The sequence below is a fragment of the Coregonus lavaretus genome (assembly GCF_964263955.1).
Source record: "Coregonus lavaretus genome assembly, chromosome: 33".
Taxonomy (NCBI): domain Eukaryota; kingdom Metazoa; phylum Chordata; class Actinopteri; order Salmoniformes; family Salmonidae; genus Coregonus; species Coregonus lavaretus.
In genome coordinates this window covers 12111894-12125174 of record NC_140020.1, presented here as the reverse complement: position 1 = coordinate 12125174, position 13281 = coordinate 12111894, and the positions used below count along the sequence as shown (strand labels likewise).

At 42.7% G+C, this 13281-nt stretch overlaps 1 protein-coding gene across 1 annotated transcript; it reads left to right on the top strand.

Moving 5' to 3' along the window:
• Nucleotides 1-898: 898 nt before the first annotated feature.
• LOC311108707 (cellular communication network factor 6-like) lies at nucleotides 899-12027 on the top strand (the record flags this gene model as incomplete). The annotated part of the gene is made up of 5 exons (XM_084151426.1): nucleotides 899-946; nucleotides 9935-10217; nucleotides 10657-10911; nucleotides 11170-11363; nucleotides 11746-12027. The coding sequence occupies 5 exons, from the start codon at nucleotides 899-901 to the stop codon at nucleotides 12025-12027; spliced, it is 1062 nt and encodes a 353-aa protein (XP_084007552.1).
• Nucleotides 12028-13281: the final 1254 nt, after the last annotated feature.

Sequence of the window (13281 nt, the reverse complement as noted above, 5' to 3'; positions counted from 1 at the left end):
AGAAAGTTACAGAGGCATAGATATCATACCACCCCCCCCCCCCACCCCACCAAAAAATAAAAAAATAAAAATAAAAGGCTATCCTCCCCTGTTATTGTAATGTGAGAGGTTGGCATGTCTTGGGGGTATGATAATTGTGCGTCTGTAACTTTCTCACTCATCAGTTAGAACAGAAAGCCATCAGGCTCCGGACCTCGTAGGGCAGCGTTTCCAAAACTCGGTCCTGGGGACCCCAAGGGGTGCACTTTTTGGTTTTTGCCCTAGCCCTACACAGCTGATTCAAAGAATCAAATCTAGATGATACATTGTTTATCTGAATCAGCTGTGTAGTGCTAGGGCAAAAACCATAACATGCACCCCTTGGGGTCCCCAGGATCAAGTTTGGGAAACCCTGTCTTAGGGTAAGAGTTGAATAACCCTGCTGTACACTCATGCTTGAGCAGAGAATATCACTTCTATAAAAATAAAACAAATCACATAAACTGTCTCACTATAGAGCATGTGTGTAGTGTAAACAAACATGTTCATCTAAAATGTGTAAGTGGTTTCAAATATGTTTTAACTGTAAAAAGTTTAAGAATAAAGCAGAGATGAGTCTAATATGAATGTGCTTGTGTTAGGCAATAGATCTACAGACTGGTGGATAAACAAGTGGTCTGGGCTTGGACGTCTAAGAACAGGCCAGCAGTTATGTAGAGAAATATTTCTCCTTCGGATCAGTAAGCCACAGAAAGGTGTGTTTGGAGAGGAGACAGAGGGGCGCTTTGTGCCAGCTCAGCTCCCTCGATCGCTCTTCCGCCTTTTCCTTTCCCCCTCCCTCTCTCTCACTCTCTATCCTGCTTTCCCACTTTTTCTTTCTCAAGCTCCCAGAGCTCACATGAACCTGGGTACTTAAAATATGCTATCTCTGCTCTGCTCTTCGCTCCTGGTCATTCTAGCTCAACAGGTGAGCGCTGCGACTTTCCTTTTCTCTTGCTTCAGAATAATGATGAGTTGTGTCTCCGCGGTCTCTGATAGGACAAGGCTTGATGTGGTACTCAACACCTGCTTTCTAGGAAGAACCAGGAAAAGGGTGATGACAGCAAGCCATAGAGAAAGATGGTAGGGTTGCTCTCAGAGTAAGGTTGTATATGTTAGTTATACCTTAAAATATGTTGAACTTGCATTGGTTACTTTCTAGTTTATTTTATTAGAGTGAAAGTGTTTTCTTGGACTTATTTAAATTTTTTATGAATGAGTATCCAATTCTTCAGTGGCAGGAGCCTTGTTGAGTGAGGTAATGTTGTAGTAAAGTTACAGTAAAAAGGGTTCCCTTTGCGTCACTTTTTAACCCCCTAGTCGATTGATGCACCAGTGTGTCAATCTAAATTACAGACCCAAATAATCCCTATCAAACTCTGTCAGTTTAAACTAGAGATATCAGGTTGTTTGCGTTGGATGCTTCTCAATCCACCGCATCCGCCAGAGTCGCATTTCCGCATCTGCAGTGAAAGGTGGCAGAGCTAGAGCAGTATTTGTCAGCAGGGGCGGTGTGTTCATTAGGGCGATATGGGCGACGCACTGCTAAACGGGAAAAGGAAGGGATTTTTTTTCTAATCAATTATATCACGGCAACAGTAGTTATCAGTGTTCTAATCTAGACGTCTGATCTGCCACTAAATGTCCAATCAGGCTAAAGTCGTGCTTCAAATGGCCCCGCCCCTTTTGGGGCGATTTCAGTCAGGTTGAAAATCGCCCCAGAAGTCTCTCATAGACTCTCATGTAAAATCTTTTTGTTTCAAATATCAGAGCTTTCAATACAATCTCTATAGGTTCCGGGAGGGCTTGCACTTACGCGCTTTCGTCATACGTAACATAACCATGAACGTAACTAAGAAAAGAGCGGGTAGCAGCGTCAATCAATTCACGTACTACTGTCAAGATGGCTAGCGTTCAGTGCAACTCGATTGTCTCTTTGAAAGAAGTTCCTTTTTGTCGGCGAACAAATCAAGATAAATTGGCAACGAAACAATTAGGACCTCCCAGACCAAATTTAATAATTCAACAGGTTTCTACTAAAGGGGGAAAGTCCTACACCCGAGGATTTTCAAAAAATTGGTACGAACGAAAAACCTGGCTAGCAGGCTGTGATGTAGCTAATGCAGTCTTCTGCTACCCCTGCTTACTCTTTCACCCTGAAGGCGGCACGGCAGACAGCACCGCTTGGACAGCGACTGGTGTAACGGACATGCACCATCTTTCAGAAAAGATTAAGAAACATGAGCTGTCAAAGACCCACATGGATAGCTGTTTGAGATTGTCTGCTTTGGGGAGAGTGAACATTGCCACTCAACTGGATGAGGGATACAGGCTAGCTGTCCGCCGCCACAACGATGAGGTTAGCAACAACCGCCACATCCTCAGCCGGCTAATCCAGTGTGTGAAGTTTTGCGGAGTGTTTGAGTTAGCTTTGCGAGGCAAAGATGAAACTGAGGGCTCCACCAACCCTGGTATTTTTCTTGGACTTGTCAACTTTGTGGCACAATTAGATGAGGTGTTTTATGGAAATGCATATTGTTTATGCAGTGTTGAGGAATGTGAAAGAACACCCTTGATTATTTTTACTGTGATAACTTATTTTGCTTTTGTAAGCCAACACTTTTGAGATCAGGCAATAAATGCTTCTGGTATTGACTTATATGCTGCCCCTGTCTTCATGTTGTTGCTGGACATATCTTTTTTTTAAATGTGTGTAGGTCACCTAAATCATCAGAAATATTGCCCCCCCTGAGAATTTTTTCAGGAGCCGCCACTGTTTGTCAGACCATGAGACATCCTGAAAATCACTCTTCTCGCGAAAACGTCTGTAGTGTCCGAACGGTTTGACCTACAAACTATTGACTATGACCACTATATGGAAAGAGGAAACTCTCACGAAGACGATGGTGTTCTCCCTTTTGCTCTACGACCCCCACAAGTGTCAGGAGACTCATCTGAAGTTGGTACCGTCGATGTGCCAATTTATGTTTGGTAGCATCCAAACCGTTTGGGCAACAAACTAATGGGACCCTACTGTGGAAAGGGTAGATTCTCACGAACACTGTACGACCCCCACAAGTGTCACGGGACTTGTCTGAAGGTAACTGGTACCGGTTTAAAAAAACTAATGGAAGTATGAAGGTAACTGTAGTTTTGTGCCTACCCAAAAAAAGGGGTTAAATATGTGTTAAAACCAACAAAATACATCCAGAGTTTTTTTTTAACGTCTCCTAGATTTAGGACAGACACTTCAAAACCTTGTTTCCTATTATTTATTTTTTTACTGTCCTTTTTGCCATTTATTAACGTGTTTTTCAATGTGTTTCTATGGGCTATAGCAGTACAATATTTTATAAAATAAAAATGTTATACAGTGCCTTGCAAAAGTATTCATCCCCCTTCGCATTTTTCCTATTTTGTTGCATTACAACCTGTAATTTAAATGGATTTTTATTTGGATTTCATGTAATGGACATACACAAAATAGTCCAAATGAAATGAAGTGAAATGAAAAAAATTACTTTTTCCAAAAATTCTAAAAAATAAATAATGGAAAAGTGGTGCGTGCATATCTATTCACCCCCTTTGCTATGAATCTCCTAAATAAGATCTGCAACCATTTACCTTCAGAAGTCACATAATTAGTTAAATAAAGTCCACCTGAGTGCAATCTAAGTGTCACATGATCTGTCACATGATCTCAGTATATATACAACTGTTCTGAAAGGCCCCAGAGTCTGCAACACCACTAAGCAAGGGGCACCACCAAGTAAGCGGCACCATGAAGACCAAGGAGCTCTCCAAACAGGTCAGGGACAAAGTTGTGGAGAAGTACAGGGTTGGGTTATAAAAAAATATCAGAAACTTTGAACATCCCAAGGAGCACCATTAAATACATTATTAGAAAATGGAAAGAATATGGCACAACAACAGACCTGCCAAGAGAGGGCCGCCCACCAAAACTCATGGACCAGGCAAGGAGGGCATTAATCAGAGAGGCAACAAAGAGACCAAAGATAAGGAGGAGAAAAAGCTCCACAGCGGAGATTGGAGTATCTGTCCATAGGACCACTTTAAGCCATACACTCCACAGAGCTGGGCTTTATGGAAGAGTGGCCAGAAAAAAGCCATTGCTTAAAGAAAAAAATAAGCAAACACGTTTGGTGTTCGCCAGAAGGCATGTGGCAGACTCCCCAAACATATGGAAGAAGGTACTCTGGTCAGATGAGACTAAAATTGAGCTTTTTGGCCATCAAGGAAAACGCTATGTCTGGCGTAAACCCAACACCTCTCATCACCCCGAGAACACCATCCCCACAGTGAAGCATGGTGGTGGCAGCATCATGCTGTGGGGATGTTTTTCATCGGCAGGGACTGGGAAACTTGTCAGAACTGAAGGAATGATGGATGGCGCTAAATACAGAGAAATTCTTGAGGGAAACCTGTTTCAGTCTTCCAGAGATTTGAGACTGGGACGGAGGTTCACCTTCCAGCAGGACAATGACCCTAAGCATACTGCTAAAGCAACACTCGAGTGGTTTAAGGGGAAACATTTAAATGTCTTGGAATGGCCTAGTCAAAGCCCAGACCTCAATCCAAATGAGGATCTGTGGTATGACTTAAAGATTGCTGTACACCAGCGGAACCCATCCAACTTGAAGGAGCTGGAGCAGTTTTGCCTTGAAGAATGGGCAAACATCCCAGTGGCTAGATGTGCCAAGCTTATAGAGACATACCCCAAGAGACTTGCAGCTGTTTTGGGGGGCGGGGGGGGGGGGGGGGGTGAATAGTTATGCACGCTCAAGTTTTCTGTTTTTTTTGTCTTATTTCTTGTTTGTTTCACCCCCAAAAAAATTTGGATCTTCAAAGTGGTAGGCATGTTGTGTAAATCAAATGATACAAACCCCAAAAAAATCAATTTAAAAAAAGGCAACAAAATAGGAAAAATGCCAAGGGGGTGAATACTTTCGCAAGCCACTGTATATGTTTTTGATACCTAAAGTGGTCCTAAATTCTAAATCAAATGGATAAATGATCCATAGTATGACCATCTTAGTATGACCCCCCCCCCCCCCCCCACACACACACACACATATCAGACTCTAAATAATTAAAAGAGGTTACTAACAAAAGAGAGGGCAAGTTATGAGGTATGCTGTGTTTTGAAAGGTTTCAGTAGAGTAGGTCCGTTTTCACACCATGAAATTAGCTCATTATGTTAACCTGGCAGAAAGGCTTCAGATTTTTGCCATAACCCCAAGAGACCCTGGGAAGCAGTTAAGGCTGTGTTCCAAATAGTACCTTATTCCCTATGTAGTGCACTACTTTTGACCAGAATGTAGTGCACTATGTAGAGAATAGGGTGCCATTTGGAATGGACCCTAAGCACTTGCCCTCACTATGGACCTAACTGACAACACACTGGGATTGCATCATAGTCAATGGGCATTTCATTGACTTGTCCCCTTCTACTGAGTTGTCCTTTTTTTAATAATACAGTTGAAATCTGTGCTATAGAATTTCCATATGCTGGAACAGAAATGAATTGCTCCCAGTTAAACTGAGGTAAATACTGGGACGTACTGCTCATGTACAAAGGAGCTACTTGTTTAAATCAAATCAAATCAAATTTTATTTGCCACATGCGCCGAATACAACAGGTGTAGACATTACAGTGAAATGCTAACTTACAAGCCCTTAACCAACAATGCAGTTTTTAAGAAAATAAAAAAGTGTTAAGTAAAAAATAGATAAGTAAAAAATAACAAATTGCAAATAATTAAAGAGCAGCAGTAAAATAAAATAACAGTAGGGAGGCTATATACAGGGGGTACCGGTACAGAGTCAATGTGCGAGGTAATTGAGGGAATATGTACATGTGAGTAGAGTTAAAGTGACTATGCATAAATAATCAACAGAGTAGCAGCAGCATAAAAGAGGGGGGTGGGAAGTGGGGGTTGAGGTGGGGTGGTGTGGGGTGGGGGGGCAATGCAAATAGTCTGGGTAACCATGATTAGCTGTTCAGGAGTCTTATGGCTTGGGGGTAGAAGCTGTTAAGAAGCATAAGTGATGAGCTGATTTTTCGATGGCTCCATCTTGATTTAAACATGGCTATTTCTAGATGAATGAGAAGTCATTGCTGAAATTGCAAACACTGTCCATGTATGTTTGACAGGGAATGAAAAATACAAAAATGCAGTAATTTACACATCAGGAATGTATGATATATTGTAAAGTGTGAACCAAAATGCTTATCTGAATTCGCGCACAATTAATACCGATATAATTGCTATAATATTTGGGCTAACATAGATTTTTCAAATTGATTGATGGAATTTGTTGATACTTGTCACGGTTTCGGCCGAGGCTGCTCCTCCTCCTTGTTCGGGCAGGCTTCGGCGGTCGTCGTCTCCGGAGTACTAGCTGCCACCGTTCTATGTTTCATGTTCGTTTGGTTTTGTCTCTTTGTAACACCTGTCCCTTGTTTGTGTTTGATTGTGTTCCCTATTTAGTTTCGTTTGTTTGGGTCAGGTGTTATGTGTGATTGTTATTTGTCAGCTTGCCTCCGAGGAGTTTGTCTCTCTCGTTTGTTGTATTTTCGAGAGTTCGCACTGCGTGCGCTTTTTCTTGTTTTCCGCACTGTGTGTTGTGCGTAATTGTTCGCGCCGCCCGGTTGGGTTGGCGACTCATTCCTGTGTTGGATATTACTAAAGTCTGTTGAAGTCATCCTTGTTCCTGCGCTTGATTCCCTTCACTCATCCACACACAGCACTCTGACAATACTTTTACTAATCATGCGTTGTTTTGCTGTTCTGATCCTTTTATCCTTGTTCTATCCTTTAGCCTCTTGACTGTTGTGAAATGTGAATGTTCTGAAAGTTTTACCCATAGGTGACTTCTTGGTGAACTTTAAACTTTATCAAGAACTTCTATATTAGGTCGCACAGGGGCGGTGTGTTCATTAGGGCGATATGGGCGACGCACTGCCAAACGGGAAAAGGAAGGTTTTTTTTTCTAATCAATTATATCACGGCAACAGTAGTTATCAGTGTTCTAATCTAGACGTCTGATCTGCCACTAAATGTCCAATCAGGCTAAAGTCGTGCTTCAAATGTCCCCGCCCGTTTTGGGGCGATTTCAGTCAGGTTGAAAATCGCCCAGAAGTCTCTCATAGCCTCTAATGTAAAATCAATTTTTTTCAAATATCAGAGCTTTCAATACAATCTCTATGGGTTTCTGAGGGCTTGCACTTACGCGCTTTCGTCATACGTAACATAACCATGAACGTAACTAAGAAAAGAGCGGGTAGCCTCATCAATCAATTCACTACTACTGTCAAAATGGCTAGCCTTCAGTGCAACTCGATTGTCTCTTTGAAAGAAGTTCCTTTTTGTCGGCGAACAAATCAAGATAAATTGGCAACGAAACAATTAGGACCTCCCAGACCAAATGTAATAATTCAACAGGTTTCTACTAAGCAGAGTCGTGAACACTGTCTACGAGAATCGAGACGACCTCATAGAATGTTTTGAAGCCATTCGGACGGGTTCATTGGGTTCATTTGACCAGCCCACCGTGAGAGAGGCATCTGGCTACGTGAGGATGCTACATGATGAAGATTTTATTTTTTTCCTGCGGCTTTTTCACAAAATCATGCCCCACGTCGACATTCTGTACCAGAAGCTACAGAAGAAGGACATCGATGCTGTCTTTATCAAACGTGCCCTCGACAGCTTCACAAGCAGTGTGCAGGCCATAAGGTAAGATTAAACAATATCATTCGATCTTTCTCAAAGCAGAGCTTTATTTGAAAATGTATGCATGAAAGGAGACTGCATTTGTGTTTGAAATTACATTATTCTCATTGTATATGGCCAGTGGTGTAATCTAGCTTATTTTATATACTATGTGTACTGTACAGTGGTGCTCATAAGTGTATGAACACATTCTAAAGTTGACTAAAAAGAGGAATAAAAAAATAAAAAAATCATCTTTTGGAAATTGATCTTAATGACTTAATTAAAAAAGTTGGAAAATCCAACCTTTAAGGACACCAATTTTATTTTCTTTTTTATTCCTCTTTTTAGTCAACTTTAGCATGGGATCATAAGCTTATGAGCACCACTGTATACTGTGCTGAACATCCAGGCTATGTGAGACACAAAGGCTAACTTAAACACTAAAGACTTTATGCATCCCTGCCCATTTTAAGTGGAACTGAAGTATTTGTACTATACATGGATACATTGCATATACCTGTGCATCACATAGACAACAATACTGTACAAAGCCAACAAACACATTGGTCTGTTTGCCTTCAGGGACTCCTCTCAACAGCAGCTGCAAGAAGCAACAGGAGCCAAAAGACCCAGAACAGCTTTGAGAGAAGAGGAGAAGCAGAGGCTGTCTGAAGAGGTCTGCAACACCATCCTGGATCACACCAAAGAAAGGTTCTCTTTCTCTGGCCACCTTGTGAGTGCTACCTTACTGCAAGCAGACATGTTTGAAAGGTACTGCCATTCATTTCCTGATGAGGCTCTGAATGCCACTGTGAATGCATACCCCATGCTGAGCAAGGCAAAGCTCAAGACAGAACTATCTCTGATCTATGAGAATCCTGAATTCAAGGGATGCTGTGGTGCACTGGCACTGTACCAGGTTCTCATGAGCTACAACCTCCAGGAGACGTTCTCTGAGACTGTGACTCTGTTGAACATCCTCATAACTACTCCCATGACAACAGCTGAAGCTGAGAGATGTTTCTCAACTTTGACACGAGTTAAGACATTCCTGCGAAATTCAATGGGCCAGGAACGTCTGAATGCACTGGCCATGCTTTCCATGGAGAGGGAACTAGTCCTCAGCATGCCTGATTTCAATGAGAAAGTCATTGAACGCTTTGCTGTATTGAAACAGAGAAGAGAACAGTTTCAGTACAAGTAATGTAGCCTCTCTCTCTCTTTGTCCCTCCCTGTCTGTCTCTTTAACACACACACGCCCAAATCAGTTCACAGTTGATGTTGTTTAAAATAGTTATTTTTCATTTAAAAAAGAGTAAAAAAATAAATAATCTGTTCATGTTCATTTTTACAAATCTATACAATTGGCCAGAATATGGTTGTTCATATTTACAAATCTATACAATTGGCCAGAATATGGTTGTTCATTTTTACAAAGCCATACAGATAGCTGTGTTTACCTTTTCTAGAAATTACTTTCAAATTCTGTTTTCAGGCAAAATGTCTATCACTGTTCATTTTCACAAATCTATACAAGAGGGCAGAATATGGAAGTCTATAAAAATGTCTTATTACCAATAACTTGCATCAATGTTTTCAGTAGCCTCTATCAAAAGCTCCTGCTTGCTTGTTGAGAATTATGCTCAGGTGCACATATTTCCAATTCAACCATGAGGCAAAAAATGTGGTAAAAGCTCTTGTTGATCCTGCAATCTGAACAAATACCAAGATGCTGTATTTTCAGCTGATATTTCATTTGTTTATGGAAATGCATATTGTTTATGCAGTGTTGAGGAATGTGAAAGAACACCCTTGATTATTTTTACTGTGATAACTTATTTTGATTTTGTAAGCCAACACTTTTGAGATCAGTCAATAAATGCTTCTGGTATTGACTTATATGCTGCCCCTGTCTTCATGTTGTTGCTGGACATATCTTTTAAAAAATGTGTGTAGGTCACCTAAATCATCAGAAAAATTGCCCCCCCTGAGAATTTTTTCAGGAGCCGCCACTGAGGTCGCATAAAGCAACACTTTCAGAACAGTAAATCACAGGCTTTGTATAATATTACTTGTTTTAGTTTAAGGGGACCCTCTGGTCTTTGTTCATCCCACCTCCCAAGCAGTGCTCTTTTACCCTTAACCCTATAAGAACCCTGTCCTCTCCTTCCCTCCAGTCTCTATGCAGGGCTCAGAACCATGGTGGGCAGCTGTCTGCTCCGCGAGGCAGCAAGGCCGTGTTGGAGAGGAAACAGTTCTGCCACTGGCCCTGTAAGTGCCGGGCTAAGCCCCAGTGTGCCCCAGGGGTCAGCTCTGTGCTGGATGACTGCGGCTGCTGTAAGAGCTGTGCCTGGCAAATCAGAGAGGCCTGCAATGAGAGGGACATCTGCGACCCCCACAAGGGCATGTACTGCGATTTCTCTAAAGACCAGCTGCGATATGAGGTCGGAGTCTGCGCTTGTGAGTGAACGTTTCATTTGTAGCCCATGGGCTATCAACAAAGTTAAGTCAATGTATAATTGAATGTCTCAAGGTCAATTACTTATTTTCAGATTTGCATAAACCTGTAGAGGGGAGAGGAGCTGGATTGTGCAATAGGTCTCTGCTATTTCAAAGAACTGGCTATACACTTTACTACATGAAAATACTTCAATCCCATGCTACTCACTCAGGATTGGAGATTTGCATAAACCTGTAGTTCCATGGGACTGGTTTACTCATTTATCCAGGGTCTCTTTGATCATCAAAGGACTCCATTAGGTCAAACACACATTTAAATCAGGCAAATACCCCAAGGCTGACCACACTTAGAGACACACTAACACCACAAGAATGCGGCAAGCATTGCATAGGCCAGTCAACTGAGTTGAGTTCTGTTTCCCTTATCGCCTGCTCCTAGACTTGATGGCAGTGGGCTGTGACTTGAACGGGGCCCACTATGAGAATGGCGAGGCCTTCCAGCCCAGCCCACTGTATAAGTGCACGTGCATCGTGGGAGCCATCGGCTGCACCCTGGCCTTCATAAGGAAGCCTGCTGGTCTCCTGGGTCCTGCCCCTCTGAGGAGCAACACACCCCTGCCAGCCGGCCACCAGAGCGCCCCCGGTGCTTCCAGGAAACACCAGCAGGATGCGACCTACATGGCCACCATGCCAGGTGTGTGTTAGCAGAGAAAACCAGGGCCAGAATCGCCAGCTTGTCTGCCCTGGAATGCTAATTGCTGTGAAAGTAAGCTGGATGGAAAGAGGGAGGCTGAGGGCATTTTTATTACTTTGGCTGGGAAGTGCAGAGAGGATGGAGTGTGGCTGACTGAGGGCTCTTGATTCACTCTGAACAGCATGTGCTCTGTGGCAGCATGGCAGGTACAGGCGGGTTCCTTCTTCTAGCGGTCTGAGTGCCCTTTAATACTGAAAGCTTACAGGGATCCTCCTTTAGTCTGGAAGAAGAACTGCCTGATCCAGACCACTCCGTGGAGTCCCTGCTCCAAGACCTGCGGCCTGGGTATCTCAGTCCGGGTCAACAACGACAACGGCAAGTGTGAGATGAGGAAGGACCGCCGCCTCTGCCTGCTGCGGCCGTGTGAGAAGAGCATCATGAAGAACGTCAAGGTGACCGACCACCGATCAGCCAGGCTCTCTCTGGGAGCTGATGATGCATTGTTCAGATGGTGATGATGGGTGAAATGTAAAAGGAATTCCCTGTATGCCCACAACACCCTAAATATGACAGTGGTCTTGGATTGACTGTATACATTCACCAAAGGAGAGCAGAAGAAGTCTGATAGGGTTTCTATATGAATCTTAAGACTTAATAATAATAATAACTTTGGTGGGTGCTTACATTTGTCTTATTTCACACATGTACAGGTGTGTATTAATACGCATGTGTGAATAGGAAATGTGTTTTTTTGTATATCCCAACTCTCCCTAAGACACCCTCGGAGAGTGGGGTCACGGCCAGGGTCAATTTAAATGTCATTTCTCCCTCTAGATGCTGAGAGGAAAGATGTGTAAGCCCAAGTTCCAGGCCAAGAAAGCGGAGAAGCTGACCCTGTCTGGGTGTACCAGCACCAAGAATTTCAAACCCACTTACTGCGGCATCTGCACCGACAAGCGCTGCTGCGTCCCCAACAAATCCAAAATGGTGGCCGCCAACTTCAAGTGCAAGGGCGGCTCCAGCGTGCGCTGGAAGATGCAGTGGATAACGTCCTGCGTGTGCCAGAGGAAGTGCGACGACCCTGAGGACATGTTCGCAGAGCTACGCTTCCTCTAGCACCTTCTCCAGCATCTATATCAACCTTAGAGCCTCATCCATGTCCATGCCCACAGACTCCAACACTGGCCTGGCCTTACTGCTTCTGACCAAGTCATGGTGGTTAAGTGGACAGGACTGAACCCTGGTCACAGTTCAGTCTGGCCATGAAATGCTCCTGAACAGTGCCTGTGTTCTCTGGCTAGATGCCAGTGGGCTGATATGAAAAGTTGAAACACGTGGAACCTCAACTCATGAAGTTTGACTGGATAGAGACAACTAGGGCTTGGCAGATTGCTTAACAATTAACATGAAGGGAAACGTAATGTAAGTAATTTGGGGTTAGACCTCATGATAAAATGATATGGTTTTTACAGTACCTCATTAACAATAGGGCTGTCAGTGAGGCCAGTAGTGGTAACAGGGATAGATAGAGCAAACATGTTATGGGTCAGTTTTCTTCTTAAATATGTTTTATGATCTAGAGAACCACTGATCGTAACCCCTAATCAATGCCAAACACAGTGTTGTACCAGCTGGATCACAATTAATCTTTCTACCAGTTAATTCACAACTAAGTTAGCTTCAAAATACCTCATACTATCTCAAATCCACTTTGATTCACTACAGATTTGGATTGTTAGTTTGAATTGTTAGTTTGGTATAAATGTTTATTTGTATTGTTGACATAATAAATCTAATCAAATCTTATTTGCCACATGCGCCGAATACAACAGGTGCAGACATTACAGTGAAATGCTTACTTACAAGCCCTTAACCAACAACGCAGTTTTTAAGAAAAGAACAAAACAAAACAAAAAATATATAAATATAAGTGTTAAGTAAAAAAATTGATAATTGAGGTAATATGTACATGTGGGTAGAGTTAAAGTGACTACGCATGAATAATAAACAGAGTAGCAGCAGCGTAAAAGAGGGGGTTGGGGTGAGGTGAGGGGGCAATGCAAATAGTCCGGGTAGCCATGATTAGCCGTTCAGGAGTCTTATGGCTTGGGGGTAGAAGCTGTTAAGAAGCCTTTTGGACCTAGACTTGGCGCTCCAGTACCGCTTGCCGTGCGGTAGCAGAGAGAACAGTCTATGACTAGGGTGGCTGGAGTCTTTGATCATTTTTAGGGCCTTTTGTTTCAAGGCATACATACTCATTACTCAGCAATTCATTCTAATTTATTTTGATGGATGAGGAATATCATTTAGACACAAAGGTGTATGAAATCTTTTGTAACTTATAAAAAAGAAATAAACCAGTTATTTATC